The sequence below is a fragment of the Symphodus melops genome, assembly GCF_947650265.1.
Source record: "Symphodus melops genome assembly, chromosome: 4".
Lineage (NCBI taxonomy): Eukaryota > Metazoa > Chordata > Actinopteri > Labriformes > Labridae > Symphodus > Symphodus melops.
Genome location: NC_136694.1, coordinates 29,791,827 through 29,811,200, shown reverse-complemented (window position 1 = coordinate 29,811,200; position 19,374 = coordinate 29,791,827). Strand labels below are relative to the sequence as shown.

The following is a 19,374-nucleotide window of genomic DNA, read 5'->3' as shown; positions in this document are numbered from 1 at the left end:
CACACACACACACACACACACACACACACACACACACACACACACACACACACACACACACACACACACACACACACACACACACACACACACACACACACACACACACACACACACACACACACACACACGTTTACATGTGTGCGTGTTTCTTTGCAGGGGTTTTTGAATTTCTCTTTTTCTTCTTTAATCAATAATCAGAATGTCGACTTTCATGCCGCTATAACAAGCTCGTCTCAAAATCAATATTTCTCTTGAAAATGTCATCGTTGTGTTTGTTTTTGTTTTTTTATTTAAATTTTAAATCTTCTGTGCTCTCGTTTTTATCAACATTGTCCTTCATTTTCCACCTCTCTCTGCTCGTAGAAGATCTGATGGAAACAGGGAGAGGGAGGGAGAGGGAGGGAGGAGAGAGAGGGAGGGGGGGAGAGAGAGAGAGGGAGGGGGGGAGAGAGAGAGAGGGAGGGAGGAAGGAGAGAGAGGGGGGGGAGAGAGAGAGGGAGGAGAGAGAGGGAGGGGGGGAGAGAGAGAGAGGGAGGGAGGAAGGAGAGAGAGGGGGGGGAGCAGCTGATGGGGGAGTATTGAGAGTCTGTAGACAGGTGTAGGAGGAGGAGGAGAAGGACTAAACAGAAATGGAAACAGAAGGTTGGGCGTTCGAGGCAGAGAGAGAGGGGCGATCGATAAGTCAGCCCTGGTTTATCAGTCAGTATTAACAGGAATTAACCTTTAACCAGCGCTCACTCAAACACAAACGCAGAGCGAGCTCTCTAATTGTAAATGTTTGTAGCTGCAAGGTGCTATCGACACCAGCTTATTACCGCCTGTTTGAGGATCTGTGTGCGTGCACGTGTGTGTGCACGTGTGTGTGCATGCACGTGTGTGTGTCCCTATAGTCCCTAAAGTAGTGCTGTTCCTCTGAGGGCCAGAAGGAGTTTAAGGAACTTTTCTTTTCACAGAACTTGTGTCTTTAGATGGATTGGAATAAATGATGAAGAGGACTCTGGTTGTCCTCCGTTGTCTCCCGGAAAAACCTCCAAAGGGATGAATCCAGGAGGCGTGCCCAAAACCCCTTCACTGGCTTCTTTGGACGTGGAGCAGCAGCTCCAATTTAAGCTCCCGCTGGATGTGGAAGTGCCCTTTTTTAACTCCGTCAATAAACACAATGATGTAACTTATTGTTTGTCTTTGTCACCCGACACGCTCCGTGACAATAACCGTCTCCATCCGTGTGGCGTTGTTGTACCTGCTCACCTCTCTCCGTGCGGGAATAATGACCTAAAAACAACCTGACTGGAACACAGTGAGGCCTTAATGCAATCAGAAAGCAGGGGGGTCAAACGTGCACACGGCATGTTAATAACATGCAAATGAGACCTACAATTACTGCGAGACCAATCCGAGTGTTTGTGTCTCCTGCATTGTTCCGCTGACGAGGAGCGCCGACTAACGAGCCGAGGAGGTGAAAAGAGTTAATAGAATTTTGGATTGAGATTTGTTATCAGGTGAAGAACAACAGAGAGAGAGAGAGAGAGAGAGAGAGAGAGAGAAGCAGGAAGTGACAAATTGTTCAATCAATATTAGAAACAACTTGAAGGGATTTAGCAGAAATGTTCATTTTCTCCTTTTTCATTAAGTTTTTTTTACTTTCATTACAAGTTCGTCTGGAGAATAGAAAATACAAATCGGCATTTTTTTTTTTTTATCTTAACATTTAATTCTTCTCAGTTAGTTTGTACTTCAATTAATCAAATTCCCCTAAAACTCCTGAACAGAGAATCAACATGACATAACCTCCTGTTACTAAATGTTGTTCACTGAACGGATGAATATTTGTTCATGCAGCACCAGTCTGGGTTAGAGTCCAGGATTCTTTAAGACCCTCCATTCCCACAAGACCACATCCACTTGACCCTGTAGCTCGAGGACTGGGGTTAAAGTCAAGACCAAGACAAACCCGAGACCAGACATGAAGGGATCAATGCAGACTCAGGACGGACCGGCACCGATTTAAGACCAGGACCGGACATGTCACTGAAACAAAACCTCATGGTGTGTTTTGGGGGGGGGGGGGGGTCATGACCACTTTACAAACTGGACGAAGCTGGAAGAACAATCTTTGGAGGCACATGCCAGGGTTTTGTGCAGTGTGTGTGTGTGTGTGTGTTTCTGTGGGTGTGTGTGTGTGTGTGTTTCTGACTGAGAAAACATAAACTACATCACAGTGCTGACACAAGCCTGCAGGCGTGTGGGAGTGTGTGTGTGTGTGTGTGTGTGTGTGTGTGTGTGTTTTTCAGGGCCTCCAGGCAGCGTGAAGGTCTGCAAGGTCACTAACAATGTTCTCCACTCTTATTCTGACGTAAAGCTTTAATAATGTGTGTGTGTGTGTGTGTGTGTGTGTGTGTGTGTGTGTGTGTGTGTGTGTGTGTGTGTGTGTGTGTGTGTGTGTGTCTCATGAGGTGTACTGATTTGCATTGAATGCCCGATGGTTTTCATTAAAGACTTAAGGATCATCCTTGATTTCGGTTAATCCACTTACACACACAGTTACACACACACTTACACACACAGTTACACACACAGTTACGCACACACACAGTTACACACACAGTTACACACACAGTTACACACACACTTACACACACAGTTACACACACACTTACACACACACACACTTACACACACAGTTACACACACAGTTACACACACTTACACACACAGTTACACACACACTTACACACACACACACTTACACACACAGTTACACACACTTACACACACACTTACACACACAGTTACACACACACTTACGCACACACACGTTATGCAAATGATGCTCTTCAAGGCAACTTTTAAAAACTAGCTTGATTTTCAAAGTAGCATTCCCTCCGTGCTTCGTCTTAACCCCGCCCCTCCCCTCTGTGCTCCCTCTGAAGCCACGCCCCCTCACTTGAAGCATGGACTCCTGAATGCACAGGGTGGAGAACGAGCAGGGAGACAGGGACGCCTGATTGGTTTATAAAACTCAAATCCAGCGCCGACATTGGGCGAAATTTTTACGCGTTCACAACGGCGACAGATGACCCGCCTTTAATCATTATTCTTAAATTAAAAACGTGATTATTAAAACTACGAGAAAGACAGACTGTCTGTGTGACTTTTATCCAGAGTTTCACACACTGGGACTGCCTGCGTGTTTACGTGTGTGTGTGTGTGTGTGTGTGTGTGTGTGTGTGTGTGTGTGTGTGTGTGTGTGTGTGTGTGTGTGTGTGTGTGTGTGTGTGCGAGAGCGCCAGAGAGTGTGATTGGCAGCAGTAATTGGGGTCTGGTTGGTCGAGGAAAAACAGTGAATGAATACAGTTATAGAATACTGATACTCACTGGTCAGACCTGGAATACCAAAACACACACACACACACACACACACACACACACACATACACACACACACACACACATACACACACACACACACACACACACACACACACACACACACACTGACCCCTAAAACACACTCTAATTAAGAGTATTTGAAATCCCTGCTCCCAGAGGTGCATGATGGGGTGGAGGTCAGGTCTAAAGGTCTGCTGAACCAAACTCAGGGAACTTTTTCTTTCTGAACCTGGTGATGTGTCGTGACACGAGTAAGTTTCACAAAACTGGAATTAGGGGCGTGGCTTCTTTGACTGACAGGTGGGAGCTGTGAGGTAGAGAATCTAACCTCTGGACTGTTAGCTCGTTAGCTGCTTCAGTGTCGTTTGACCGTCTTCACAGAGTTAGCTGAATGCAATCATCAGCTTTATTTCAACACTACGTCGGATGATGTCAACGCGGCGCTCCTCTAAACTTCTTTCTGAATGTCTGAACTCCAAACCGACTGAACTTCCTCCATCTTTTCTTGAAGATGATATTTTCCCCGAAGACGTTGTCATCAGTCCCACAATGAAAAGTCATGATCCTCCAGCTCGCTCGCTCTTTCTCTTGTCTGTCTGCTAATTGCCGTATAGTTCGGCGCTAAAGAGGACCCGGCAGTCAAAGCCAATTGTTAGCTTAGCTCCGCTGCATAAAGGTTAGATAATGCATTAGCATTTAGATGAGCGAGACACTCCGAGAGGGAGGGAGGGGAGAGAGAGAGAGAGTAATTATAACTCGCTCTGTGGAGCCTCCGTGTGTGTGTGTGTGTGTGTGTGTGTGTGTGTGTGTGTGTGTGTGTGTGTACATTTCACACATAGCTGTCTGTAATTTGTTTACCGGCTGTGGAACGTCGCTCACCTTTGTCTGTGTGCCTGAACGTTTCCACTCTTGCTCAGAGCTCCAGATGTCTGTGACCACGTTTTAACTCGTGTGAGATTTTTCTTGTTTTGCAAATATACAAACAAGTCCTGGAACGAAAAGAGGCTCAAACACCAGCAGATCACAAGTGCCGGATGGTTCATCTTAGTTATGTTATCATTTTAGGAAAAATTAGGAAAATCGACCAATCAAGAAAACATCAGAAGAAGAAGAAGAAGAAGCAGTAAAAGGAGTTAAATGAAGTTGTGAAAGGGAGCCGACGACTTCAGGTGCAAATCTTCCTTTAGTCAATGTTCATGTTATTAAAGAAGGGAAGTAAATCAGACAAGCTTTGCTTCTGTTTCGCACAGACTGTATAAAACAAGGACGTTGTCTCAGTGATGTCACCCATCGCTCTCTGGAGGAGGCGTGATGAAGACCGACAAAAAAATAAAATAAAAAAATTACGGAAAAGGTATACGGAATTAAGAAAATGTTCTTCAAAATAAAGGGCATAAATAAAAAATAAATAAATACATTTAAAAAAAAAAAAAAAATGATGAAGACCGCCGGTGACGTTCGCCATCTTGGTCTCAAACTGTCTTTGGACTGATAATGAGCTCCAGCAGGAAGTGGCTGAGCTACGATTAGCATAGAAACTGAACTGGAGAAACAAGACGGAGAAAAATCCTGCATTTCAAAGTCCTCTCAACATAAGAGTCTGAACTTTGACTTTTCAGGGGTTTGCCTGAATAAGTCGTCACGTGTGACCTGATTGGATATTCTTTGCTGTTACCTTAAAACAAGAACATGAATAAATGGTTCCTCCTGTCGGGCAGAAACGTGCTGTTGAATAAAATCACTTCCTTTGCTCTTCAACATTACATCCCACTATGTTGTGTTAGACACTTTTGGAGCCTCAAGTGGACACTCCAGGAACAACAGGTTTTTTTTCTTCTCTCTCTTTAGAAACGGCTTCAGGTCCTTTTTTGATTCAGTGTACAAAAGGGAGAAAAAACAATAGCAGAGATTTTACAACAATTCAAAACAGATTTGCAGACAGCAGCTGTTGAGTCTTAACAACACACAAAGTCCTCAAAGGTTCCTGCAAAGACAGCTTTACATAACCGCTGAATGCCCTGCCTCCTGTTCATGACTGTTGAAAGAGTTTCTCTTCTCGTCTCAGAGAAAGTGGAAGCTGTGTTGGAAACAGAAGAGAGGCCTGTGGGGAGCGTCTGAGGAGGCAGGAGCCACATCAAAGCAGCTCCACTGAAACTCTGGGAGCAGAGTGGAAGTCCTGAGATTTTTCTAAAGATAGTCGGTGTAAGAACGAGGCCACGGAGAGCTTCCACTGCTTCCCTCCGTCTCTCCTCCGATACTGACCTTCTGCTGCCAGCGTGAGCACATCGCAGCGCTCAACCCTGAGGCAGATCTTCCATCAACAAGAAACCATACCTGTGTTTTTCACCTTTTCTTTCCTTCTGCAGATCTCGAGACCTGGGGGGGGGGAAAGGTCGGGGGGGGAAGGGGGAGTTTATCGCAAACGATGTGTTTGGTGTGAAAACGATTATTTCACCGCTCACGATCAAGTCGGAGGCTGGTAGCGACGCCCCGATGATACCGGATCAGACCGCCTCCGAGGGAATACCCGTCCAGTCACCAACTGGACGAACTTTTAGCTCATAAAAAAGACGTGGAATCCTAATCTGATCGTCCGCCATGTTTTTCCTCTGAAGTCACGTTTGTGCTCGTGAGTTTCTGTGAGATCTCGTTTCTGTAGAGTCGGCGCTGTGAGGTCTGTACGACACACTGGCAGGTGTGTGTTTGCGTGTCTGTGGCGTCTCAAATCGGTTAAGATTTGAAAGTGTGTGGTCAGACTGCAGAACAATACTGCATCTACACACACACACGCCTGCACACACACACACACACACACACACACACAGACTAACTCTGACACTCTCCACTGGGAGCAGAGTGTGACGGTGGTATTAACTTTAAACAGAAAATTAGCCTCAGCCAACCAATTAACCAGCTCTTAAATCTGCTCGCTGAGGAAGTGTGTGTGTGTGTGTGTGTCAAGAGGAAACAAACTAAATAGAGTGTGTGTTCACTGAGCAGGACAGTCAAAAAAGAGTGTGTGTGTGTGTGTGTGTGTGTGTGTGTGCGTGTGTGTGAGAATGTTGAGCAAAGGTTAATAGGACCTCAAGAGGGATAAGACATGAGCCTCGTTACCTTCCCCGAGCTGTCGTACCCTCCTGCCACACACACCCTCTCTCACACACACACACACACACACACACACACACACACACACACACACACACACACACACACACACCCTCACACACACACACACACAGGGACAAAGCTGGCGGTCTCTTGAGCAGTAGGTTCATTACTGTCTCTGTTTTACACGTGGACTAATACTCCTTAATACCCGACTCTGTCTGTTCTCTCTCCTATCATCGTCTCCCCTCCTGAGACGAGACACGAGTGGACATCCGACGGAGACATTAGGATGTATGCGTGGAACAACAGGTGGCTTTATATTGGCCCTGCAGTTAAACAGTACAGACACAAACACAAACATTTCACCTACAAGCCTTCTCGTTCAGTGATTGAAAAATCTCTTCATTTTGTGGCCGTCCAAACAGGAAGCTCCGTTATCAGGATTCAAACAGGAAGCTCTACGCCGCAGCACACATGAGCTACCGAGGCTGTCAGTCACACTCCAGTCTCATTCCTTATCATGTGTCATGTTCAAATCATATTCATTTATAAAAGAAGAGAGAGAAACACAAACACTGCCGCTTTGTCTTTCTGAGGTTGATGTCTTGTCCGATTGTTGTTTTATTTTGAAATTGATTTGACTGTCTGACTTCCTGTGCAGCTTGTTCTATTCTATCCAGCTCGACGCGTGCTTACAACGAGCCACATCGAAAACAGATGACCAGCAGAGCTGAGCGGCTGCAAACTGCTTTTTGAACAGACCAATCACAGTGATCCTCTTGATGTTGACGATGCTCGCTCATCTCGCGTTGGAGAGAAAGAGTTTCGCTTTCCCCCTAATTACTGTTGTTCTCTTCTGTCTGACCTTTTCTTGTTCTTCACATCATTTCTCTCCAACCCTGTTTTAAAAGCATTCTTCCTCTGTTTACCTGAGAACATCGTTCTTTGTCTCTCTCTGTTGACGCCGTCTCCTCTCTCTCTCTCTCTCTCTCTCTTTGTCCCTCGTGGCTGTCACTTTCTCTCTTCCTCTCCTTTTATCTCCTTTATTTTACATCTTCAGCTGTCACTCGCTCGCTCGCTCTCTCTCTCCTCTTCTCCGTCACTCCCTCTCTCTCTAAACGCAGCTCGACCTGTTATCTCTGCCCTCTTTAATCTTCAGGAGGAGAGAGGGTCTGCTCTGGTGCTAAAGTTCATATCTGCAGGGAGAAACACAGACGGGGTCGTCACAGTCGGCTGGCTGATGCTGCCGTCGTGATTCTCCGGGTTCTTGTGCTCTTTGTCAGTCATGCTATTCTGGGCTGCAGACTGACAGGCTGACGGAGAAGGCTGCAGCTCGGAGACAGCTGCACACTCTGCTCACTTTCAGCACTGAAATAAAAGTTATGGAAGAAACTTTTATTCCATATTGATTGGCTTTGTTGTACACTTGTATACGTGCAGCTGAAATAATCCTGCTGTTACTTCCAGTGATCAAATACTGCAGCTTGATCAGGGATGCAACGTTTTAAAACCATGAGGGTTCATATCAAGCATCAGCTCTGCACATGCAGGGCCCAGCGTTGATGGTCGCAATATGAAATATGCAAAGTGTGGTTGGATTTTCAAAATAAAGCTTTCTGACTTGCATTTTACAAACGATTTATAGACATGTTACAAACATCATATTCAACAAAGCTGACATCCATAATGTGACCTTCTGCTTCTTAACATCTACAATCTAATACAATTGAGCCAGTTAATAAACCAGTTATTTTTTGGTTTGATCCAACCATCTCCACCAATCACCATCCAAAGAGGCCATTGATCCCCGATCGGACTGCTGTTTCAAGCCGCCATATTTACCCCCCTGGGATGTTTGGACTTCATCATGATATGACACAATCAGAGGACTCTATAAAATGTATACAAACTGAAGTCCATTTAGCATTTAGATAGTAGAGCCATGAGGTTTGATGTGGCAGCGACTACAAAAAAAATAATCAAATCGATTTCATGTTTCCTTCATAAAACCTAAAATAGATTCAAAACAATGAAACACATCGCGTCACAGCTGTATCATGAATACGACGGCCTAATTACTGTCAGCGGAGTGCTCTGATTTAAAAACTCGACTTTGAGTGGGACATTATGTGAGCTGAGAATCCAGCTCTACATTCGGAAGCAGGAAACTGCTGTCTGCATTTTGCAGTAAATCGTGACAGGAGCCGGGGTCCTTAAAAACCACGAGACTGTTTTAAACTCCACTTCTGGAGCTGAAATGGGTCGTGCACCTGTTTCATTAAGGTCTGTGCATGTTGAGAGAGTTTTAATGGGCCATTATCTCATCGTGTACAACAGTGGAGGACTTAAAAGTATATTCATAATTAGTCATGATCCATAACACAGCAGTGGCTATCAACAAAGTCTCATCCAGCATCTGCTGCACAATTATGTGCTGCACACAGCCGGCTCGCTCTCTGAGGTCTGAGAGTCGAAATCTGTAAACCACTAATACTTCAGACTCCACAGTGAGTACTTTTATACACACGATCAAAAGAATATAAGACATTTAGTTTGTGATCATCTTCATCAGAGAATGAAACAGCCTAAAAAGAGAAGACATCCTCAGCAGGTATGTTGAGAAATGTTTCTGTACTTCCTGACTCAAAATGCTGAAATGAAGCCAATGCAAAATGTGTAAAAAAAAAAGAAAAACTGCAGTTCATCCAGCGTCCACTAGAGCAGGGTTTCTTAACCATAGGGCCGCGGCCCTATGGTTAAGAAACCCTGCACTAGAGGCTGGCTGCAAAAGCACCAGAAGTCACATACACCTCCATTCAAAAAGTCCAGTTTTAACAGCAGAAATGAACATATCCATTCAAAAGAATCTGTCTTTTATTAACTTTGTTTTCAGACGGAGAATTTTTCATTTTTACTCTCTTATTATTTATTTGGTTTCATCTTGTTATCCAGCAGAAATACTTCTCCAAAAACAGAAAGATCCAGCTTTGAAAGAGGCCGCGCTGATTCATATTCCTGTTTGAATAAAAGCATTCGAGTCCACACACACACACACACACACACACACACACACACACACACAGGCAGACGTGTATACAGACAGAGTGGCGGTCTATATTTAATCTGAGTCTGTCCTTTGTTCTCCACAGCGCTCTGCCTGTTTGTGACTAAACATCCTATAAATACGCTCACATCAACTTTGACTTAATGGAGAGATAAAGAGCAAAAGGCTGTGTGCACATTTTCAGATGAAAGCTGAACCGACAAAGACAGAACAACAGCGAGCTTTACATCCACATACCGGCTGCCAAATTCAAACTCATATCCAAATGTATTACTACTTTTTCCCTTCATGTTGAGTTTTTTTTTTTTGTTGCAAATTTGACACCTAAGAAAAGTTATTTTACAGAATCCTTCGACTGACTCCGCCTCCTCTTCAAGAATCAAACAATCCTTATTTGTCCTCCTCACCTTCTCCCATCGTTTGTCACTTCTGCCCTTTATCCTCCGATCGCTCTCCCTCTCCTCTTTTCTCTCCACCTAATCTTAGTCATCGCTTCACTCCTTCCTCCACCCCCTCCTCTACATCTTATTTATCCCCTCCCCCCTCCCTCTGTGAGTGACAGGTGAGGCAGACGCTGCCGTGCTTCCCAGATGAGCAAAATGGTTTTTCTGTCCGTCTGGTCGTTCGCCCTGTCTGTCTGTCTGAATCATTTAACCAGGAGGGGTTTCCTTCAGCCGGGTATGACAAGGCAATTATCTGGTAATCAGGATTCAATGTGAACACACACACACACACACACACACACACACACACACACACACACACACACACACACACACACACACACACACACACACACACACACACACACACACACACACACACACACACACACACACACACACACACACACACACACACACACACACACACACACACACACACACACACACACACACACACACACACACCTCAATAGCAACGTTTGACTGACAGAAGGAGGGATGATTGATGAAATAAAGGGATAAAATGTTGGTGGACAAATTCCGCCTAATTTCTCATGTTTTACCTGAAATGTGCAAATCTATCTTTTGAATTCATAAGTTTTATTAAAACGAAGCTCTGTTCTACTTATTTATTATCATTTCAAGTCATGTCACCTCTGTTTAATAATTGTGACTTAACCAAATGAAGGATTTTAGTCAGTCATTGAGCTGATGTTAGGGTCGCTGAGCTCACAGCCCAAACCTTGCCTAACCCCTCTGACCCCTGCATTAGTGCTTCTACTGGTTTCAATGGTCTCGTTTCTGCTATTGGTCACCATAAGAACTTCAGAGGGTCACGCTGAGTCATGATTTGTCACGTCACTTTCCTTGTGTCCGGTTTTCACAAACCGAGTAGAGGATGCTTGGCTTCCTTCACCTTTGCACCGCCGTAGGAAGAAGACGCACGTTTTCCACTCGGATCTTAAGCTCTCCTTCGCTGCCATCCAAAATAACATTCATGTCTGAAAGAAGCCCAGCTGATCTCGTCTTAAACCCCCGGTCTCTGTAACTCACACTGCAGAATCGTACTGTGCTAAATTCTGAAGTCATGCTGATAAAGATGAAAACACAAACAGTGAGGAGGAGATATAGACAAAGTCAGGGGTTCATCACTTGGGAAATATAAACACTTGTGCCCAAACAAATCTCGTACAATGTTCCATTTATCCTCTGGCTGTAGAGTTTGATTTGTACGTTTAGATTTGAATAGAAAATTGTTTTTCATAAAGCAGCTGAGCAGCTCTGTGAGCGGCTCTGAATCCATCATGTGGGCTCGACCTCCCACACAGTCTGACATAAATTAAATTTATCCACCGCGAGAATAAAGTGAGTGATGCTCACATATCATCTAATATCTTCTCTTCCAGCTATAACTCTGTTTACCTTCTTCCATCTTCCCACTCATATTTGTCTCATTTCCGCCTTTATTTTTTACCATCCATCCTCTCTCCTTCCTTTCTCTATTTCCTTCCCCCATCTCCTCCCCTGCATGTTGACTCACCCGACTGAGCAGCCTCTCGCTCTCTCTTCCTGAACATCTTCTATTAAATATGGATTAATTACTCCGAAACCTTGTTAGGCTTCGTTAAGACCTCTTGCTATAATCACTGGTATTTTCATTAGAGGATTGGAGGTTTTTAATACAGCTCTGTGTTTTACACCTCTGACATCCGAATCAACTCCATCATGTTTTGATTTCAATCAAAGTTTGATTTTTTTCTTTTTCATTTGGGATCCAAGAGGGATTAAAGATTGATCCATCCGGGGATGCCAGCTGCATGTCAACCGGCACACTTTGACGTTCTCAGTTAGTCCCTTATTGTGACTATTAAACTTTGAATCCAAGCCTACATCTGGAGCTGCACCCTGCTGTGAAAAGGATGACACCGCATCGCTAAACCATTCTTCAAATGAAGGTGAGTTTGTTTGGTTCTGCGTAGATACCTGAACTACTTTGTGTTGGTGTACCACAAAATCAGCCATGTCTGCAAGCTAAACGCAAACCATGCTAAAACAATGTGGTGCCCCGTGTGAGGCTGAACAGCACGCCACACTTCAATACCATTTTTAAAGGAAACCACATGTCTTGACTTTTCACCTTAGTGCCACTAACTGCCTCCAAGTTTAGTCTGGTGTCAATCTGCAACAATAATGCACAACGTGCACAAACACTTTACTCCCTTATCAAATCCTTGATTGCAGACTTTTTTCACTTTCCCCCCTCCCATGCTCTCTTTTTCATGGCTGCTAACCTTCTTCACATTCAGTCAACGCTCTTCTCATTGACAGCCCCCCCTCACACACACACACACACGCACAGACGTGCGACGCCCCGGTGCTCAGCGTGCCCCTCTATTAGACTGTCAGTTAGTCGGGCCAATAGAATAATTGCTGTGGATTAAGCAGAGAGATACACACATGCACACACCCGGGGAGGATGGACAGCATACTAAACAGAGCGGGGTGTGAGGTGACAGACGTCCTGTCATACAGCTCACACACACACACACACACACACACAGACACACACATGCAGAGGAAACAATTACAGGCACTCAGACAGTCGATGACAGGCAGACATAATCAACTTAGTGTCATTTTTTTCTCCTTTTCTTGACCTCCTGTCATCCTCCTTCTTTTTCATTTCCTCCAACCACTTGTCCTCTGCTCCTGCCCTGGATTTTACCATCCATGTCCTCCTCCTTTTCCCCCCTCATCCTTGAACTCATCTCGTCTGGAAAATGGTGGCAAACAGGGCAACCAATGGCATGTTTTTCTGTCCATACAGGCTGCAAAAAATCTCCAAACAAACAGGAACCAGAACACGTCTTCATCCTGCAGTACAGATCACCATGATCACATTTCTTGTTCCTCCTTTCTCCTTCCTATTTTTCAGTCTGTCCTTGGTTGTTGCACCCCCCCCCCCCCCCACCCCCCCCCCCCCACACACACACACACACATTTCCGTTCCTCATCTCTCCCCTCATTTCTTCTCCTTCACATCTGTTCCCTCTCAATTCTCTCCTCACACTTGTCCTCCTTTAAATAAAAATGTTTCTCCTCATTTTTATTTGCTCTCACCTCCTTTTTGTTACTTGTCATCCTTTCCCTCTGGCCTTGCTCCTCTCCTACATCTCTCTAAAAGTCTCTTTCATATTTCAATCAGTCGAGATGTTTTCCTCTTCTCTTCTTCTGTCTCAGTCAAACTTTTCCCTTTGCTTTATTTTCCTTTCCCATCTTTGGGCTAAAACATTTCTCGGTGTTTCCTTCCTATCATATCCTCTCCTTCCCTACACCCTTTTGTCCTCATGCTTATTCAATTTTTTTGTCAACAATGTCCACATTTATCTCCGCAAATCTCACCAATTCTCCATTCGGCTTTTTTTCCCTTGCTCTCACCTCCTCCTCTTCATTTTTCACATCTTTGTTTCTCTCTTTGTCTCCTTTATTTTCTCTCTTTAGCTTCTTTCTTCACATCCTCCTCCTGTGCTTCTGTTTCACTGCAGTCAGTCCTATCCCCTCTCCTCCCTTTTCCTGCTTTAGTCTTCATTTATCCTCTTCTCTTCTGCAATCTTTTCTTTATCTTACATCCCGTTATTTTTCCTCTCTTCAGCCTCCAATATCTTCCTCTCTTTTCTTTGCACACTCCTCCCCATGCTCTGCTTTCTCTTCTATTCTGTTTCCCTTAAATCTTCTCCCATGTATCTCTGATTTCCTTCCTTACATCTATTTCTTGTTCATCCTCTTCTTTGCTTCCCTCTCCGTCTTTCTTCTCATGCCTCGCTTTACTCTGCTCTCTCCTCCTCTTTTTTCTCTCACTTGGCCTCACTCATGCTTCCGTTTCTCCTTCTACCTATTCCCTCCCTCTCTCCCTTTTCTACCCCAACTCCTCCTCATAAAATCCTTGATTCCTTTCCTTCACTTCTTCTCCTCCACCTTTAAATGTTTCCTTTGCTCCTTTTTTCTCCACTCAAACCAAACGCTCTTTTGTTCTCTTCACCTCCACCTTCCTGTTCGTCCCCTCTCTGTTTGTCTGACACCTTGTCTCCCTGTGTCACATCAAGTAACACCCACTCCCTCTCTCTCTCTACACTAATCCCATAAAGACTCTATAATTGGGGAACCTGAGAGCCGTTGATTTGATCAAAGCCAAAGACTTCTTCAGGTCCTCCAACATGTCGACACTCGGGCGAACGAGTCAAGGAGAAGCACATTTCTTATCTTCCTTCCCCTCACTGTCCTTTAACTGCCAGAGAAATCAAATTAAGGGGAATGTAGATTGCAAATTGGTTTTGCTAATAACACACACACACACACACACACACCTTAATTTTCACCTCCACACACATCCTTCAAGATGTTAAATAATCAGTGACCCCATGCGCTCAAAGACAAGAAACTAGGGGACAGACCATAAAAAAACATGAACTCATCTGGCTGATATATATATATATATATATATATATATATATATATATATATATATATATAAACAATCTCATTGTAAAAAGTGTATTCTGACTTCTCTGATTTGTTTTTAATGAAGCAGTGACCAGTTTCAATGGAGTCAAACATGTCTCCACTCGAGCTTTCCTGCTGCACACTGTCAGAAGTCTTCTCGTGTTTCAACACAGTTTCAAAGTTAAAGTCAAGTTTTGGAAACTATTTACGTCCACTGATACAAGATAAATCAAATAAGACGAGGCACGGAGTCAAAGTCAGATACTTTAAATCTGTGAGTGCCAGTTTCCTTTTTTTTTTTCAGACTCTGAGGTTATCGGCTGAAAGTTTCCCCCTCAAAGCGAGTGATGAAAGCAACATGATCAGTAAACTGAGCTGCTTCAAAAGGCAGACACACACTCACGAGCTCTGATGTGAGGATGGATGAGAGAGAGAGAGAGAGAGAGAGAGAGAGAGAGAGAGAGAGAGAACGTCTACAAACCGACCAGACAGAGGGGGAGATCACCTCCTTCATCACTGGCTCTGTGTCTATTATCATTAAAGCTGAGGCTGCTTCTTCACATTTCTATACCCTCAAAACCCAGCAGATAACAAAAAGTGTGCAGGACTCACTCTGCTCTGTGTGTGTGTGTGTGTGTGTGTGTGTGTGTGTGTGTGTGTGTGTGTGAGAGAGAGAGGAGTGATCTGGTGTGCCGCTGTCGCCCCCTAACGGCACCGGAGCTAACAACAGCCAGCGAAACATCCCTCAGCGTCTCCCAAACTCTCACACACACACACACACACACACACACACACACACACACACACACACACACACACACACACACACACACACACACACACACACACACACACACACACACACACACACACACACCTAATTTACTATCAACGTGTTGCAGAGTTTATTTCAAAAGAGAGAAGCTTTGTTTGCCTTGAGAAAAAGAAACGTGCACAGAATACGTGCTGTGTGTTTCATAAGTTGGAGATGATGCCTGGTCTGATTTCATGTTTCTTTTTTTTTTTTTTTTATCCAACGTTGGCCACATATTAACCTACAATAAAACGTGATTTTTTTTTTCCACCAAATAAGCACACACACTAAGGCCTGTCCTCCGCCGCTCCGTTACGCACGGACACATACAGGGACGGAGGCTCCGCGGAGCTGCAGCCAAAGAGAGAGAGAGGGCCAGAGAGAGCTGTGTGTTTGGAGCCAGTCTTCCCTTCAAAGTAGCCTCTTTTTACAGCCTCACAGGTCATGAATACCAAGCAGAAGGTGCCGTGAGAAGAGCGGACACAGCCTGCTGCTGCTGCTGCTGCTGCTGCAGCCAAACGAAAACATCCAAACTTGTCTCTCCTGAAGGCACGAGGCAACTTGACTAAACGAAGTCTTCTGATGAGTGACGTGAAAGCACACAAACAACTCCTCTTGTTTAAGTGTCACATTTATTTGTCTATTCATAAAGTAGAGACACAATCTGGCTTTAATGTCGACTGTGTGGGGGGAAAGGCTGCTGCATTCACAGTTAAGTCAACGTCATTCAGTGAATGTTTGGAACAATCCCTGAATGTTTTACAGGCTCGATTCCATTTTAGTTGGATCCTGAATTTAATTCAAAACATTTCTGCTTCATCGGGCCATGAAGAGTTCTGCTTGTGGAGCAAACTTCCTAAAAACGCTGCTGTAATTCAGACGTTTTCTCTGCTTGGAAAGCTTCACTGTCTTATCATTGATCATCAGAACCAACTACTGTTTCGACACAAAGCTTCAAACCACAGCGGAGGAATAAACTGTGAAAACCTCTGCTGCGCGTAACAAGTGCCGGAGGAGCGCGAGCTGCTGCTGCGTCCCCGCCGAGCAGAGCTGCTGCTGCAGCGGACCGGGAGAGGAACCCGACGCCTTCACTCCTGCACGTGCATTTACAGCTTCAGATGGAGTTGTTGTATTCTCAAACACACCAGTGTGCATCATTTGATTGGGACGACAGTTAGATTTGAATAAAGAGCTACAAACATGCTGGAAGGGACCGGACTTTTACGATCATTTACCTGCGCGAGCTCTCTCGCAAAACTGGTTCACAATGATGCGCGTGCGTGTTTGCTGAGGCGACAATGACTCCTGATAAAATCACGAATTGTTTAGAGGATGCTTTTATTGATTGTTTTCTGCTTTAAGTGTAACTTCTCCACCAAACAAGCAGCGAGCGAGCTCACAGCAAAAACGGACAAATCTAACAACACAACCAAGTCAGTGTTTAACACTCAGCAGGAAGGAGGAGAGCACGCGCACGGGACGCTTCACGGAACAGAAACACATCCAAAACTTCACACCAGCAGCCGGTGAGCACAGCGGAATACAGACGAGCTCAGCCCGACGCTCAGCATCAAATCAAAGGACAACGATCAGCAGCTGAGCGAGGCGCGTGACGGCATCACTTTACACACACCTGACACCCATGGTTTGGTTTAGCTTATATATCAACAGTGCAACATGCAGGATAAAAAAAAAAACCCTTAAACCCATGTGAAGATTTCTGTGCGCACTTGTCGGTACACAGAAGGAGAGACGCACCTGAATGTCCAGAAACACACAGAACATCTCGCGGAGCTCCAAGTCGCCAAAACGCACAAACCAACGTGCTCTTACCTTCACCGATATGACGTAACCTTCAATTCAAATCAGCAAAAAGCACCAAAACGCTCAAAGATAGAAACATGATCCACAGACCAAACCGAGCTCTTTACCTGGGAAGAATTGTCCCGCAGTAAATCCCAAAAGTCCAAAGTAGAGGAAAGCCTCCGCCAAAGAGAGAGAGTAACTCCGTTTATCCATCCTTCTCTATCTTCTATTTCTTCTTCACTTGTTTCTCAGTGGTGCAGATTCTGGAACATACTCCCGTCCGGTCCCTGAACTGGATCTCCTCGGTCCGGGACAGCGGCGACACAAACAGACTGAAGTCCAATCAAATCCTTTCATTGGTGGACAAGAAGCGACAGAAAGACTCAAAGAGAAGTTTCCTTCTTCCTTTCCTCAGCTCCGGGTCCGACCCACACAGCGGGTCAGTGTGTGTGTGCGCGCGCGTGTGTGTTACAGAGTGTGTGTAAGAGCGGCACAGTGGTTGTGCGCGCGCTCAGACGGTCTCTGACAGACTGACGTGGAGTTGGAGAGAAATGGAGAGCAGAGCGCACAGAGTCCGGGCGCCAGACACGCGCGTCAAGGGCAAGAATGTTAGCGCGTGCACAACTTCCGATCGCGAGTTTTCAAAATAAAACAGCAATAGACGAAGAAAACAGATTCTCTCCACCAGCATGAAGCAGCCTTATAGATGATCACACACTGCTCTATGTCTGTAACACATGATCAAGTTAACCGAACATTTCTGTTATTCCGAAAGTGTCAGGGTGATGTGAGGGTGAGCTGGTGAAAGCAGCAGGAAGTTTACCAACAGCGGCAGATAGGGAATTCATCTGATTTCCACAGTATCTATTTTACATATATTATGAATTGTCTCCCTCCCGTTCCACTGTCCAACATGGGAAATCTTCCAACTTTGAGGTGCATGTGTGGACAAGCACATCAGGACGATTTCAGGGGCAGCCAGTCCTGAAATGTCTGGAGATTATCCACCAAGAGAAGGAAGGTGAATTTATAACCAAAGAAAAATAATCTGAGTTATCGACATGTGTGTGTCTGACTTTTTAATTCGAGCAGCAGCGTTTACTTTTGAAGATGCAAATAAAACATTTCAAAGTTCATTTTCTATCTTAAACACTTTAAATTAACAAGCAATATATTCGAAATAAAGACATCAATTGAGCAATAGTGCAGACACACACAGGGGCAGAAAGTGAATAATAACGGACCTCTTAATTACCGGAAATCAGACTTTTAATTTGAAACATTCAGACGCTCAATTTCCCATATCTGCTGTCCTTCAGCTTTACTGTCCTTAAGCCTTTTAGAATCTCCCGTTTCCCCCCCGGGTCCTAACGCCTGATCCCTCCGCAAGGATGACAGGCACACACAGTCTCAGTCTCCCTCTCCCTCTCTCTCTCTCTCTCTCTCTCTCTCTCTCTCTCTCTCTCTCTCTCTCTCTCTCTCTCTCTCTCTCTCTCTCTGTCCTCGTGTCTCTTACTTCGTGTCTCTTTACCTGGGTGTGTCATGAGATCTCTCGCTGCCCGCTCACTTTACTACCATAGGATTTCTATTTCAAGGTCTGACTGTCTAATAGGATTTCCACCTCTCTCTCTCTCTCTCTCTCTCTCTCTCTCTCTCTCTCTCTCACTCTCCCACACAGCCACTGACTCATGTTTGTGTTTGTTCCTGATCCGTCTGTGTAACACAACAGTGACTCTTCCTTACAGATTGTGGATATTTTCTTCTGACTCACACAAGTTGAAACATTAAATGAAGTCTGGAACTCGAGCTCTCCTTTTTTCTCTCACTGCATTTGTTGATTCATTATTATAACATGTTGTATTAAAATGGGCTAAAACTAATATATTTCCAGTCATAGATACAATTGTTGACAGATAAGTCCTTTCAGTCACCTCATTATGAGTCAGTGTATAAAGAAATGCTGCTGTTCTAATTTGCTTGTTGCAGTGAACTTGGCTGTACAGTTTGTATGGATGCTATAGTCACATGTGGATGTTTTTTTTAAGGTGTTGTTACTGTGACTTTAAGTGTGTGAACAGACCTTCTCACATGTGTGTTCACTTTGTGTTTTGTGTTGCAGAAGCTCCACATAAACACCAACACACAGCGCTGTGCTCCACTGATCCCGTCTCCCCTCTGCAACGCTTCTCTTACGACCTCCTAAGACAGAACAGAGGGGGATCCCTTCCTCCCCCCCTCCC

General features: G+C 44.7%; 1 protein-coding gene across 1 annotated transcript in view; it reads right to left on the bottom strand.

Annotated features, from left to right (window-relative positions):
* The window catches only part of ptprt (protein tyrosine phosphatase receptor type T), a 203,878-nt gene extending 186,075 nt beyond the window's left edge, over nt 1-17,803 (bottom strand). The window contains 1 exon segment of the mRNA XM_079342479.1: nt 17,260-17,803. Coding sequence (XP_079198605.1) covers nt 17,260-17,347 — 88 coding nt within the window. The 5' untranslated portion in view covers nt 17,348-17,803.
* Nucleotides 17,804-19,374: the final 1,571 nt, after the last annotated feature.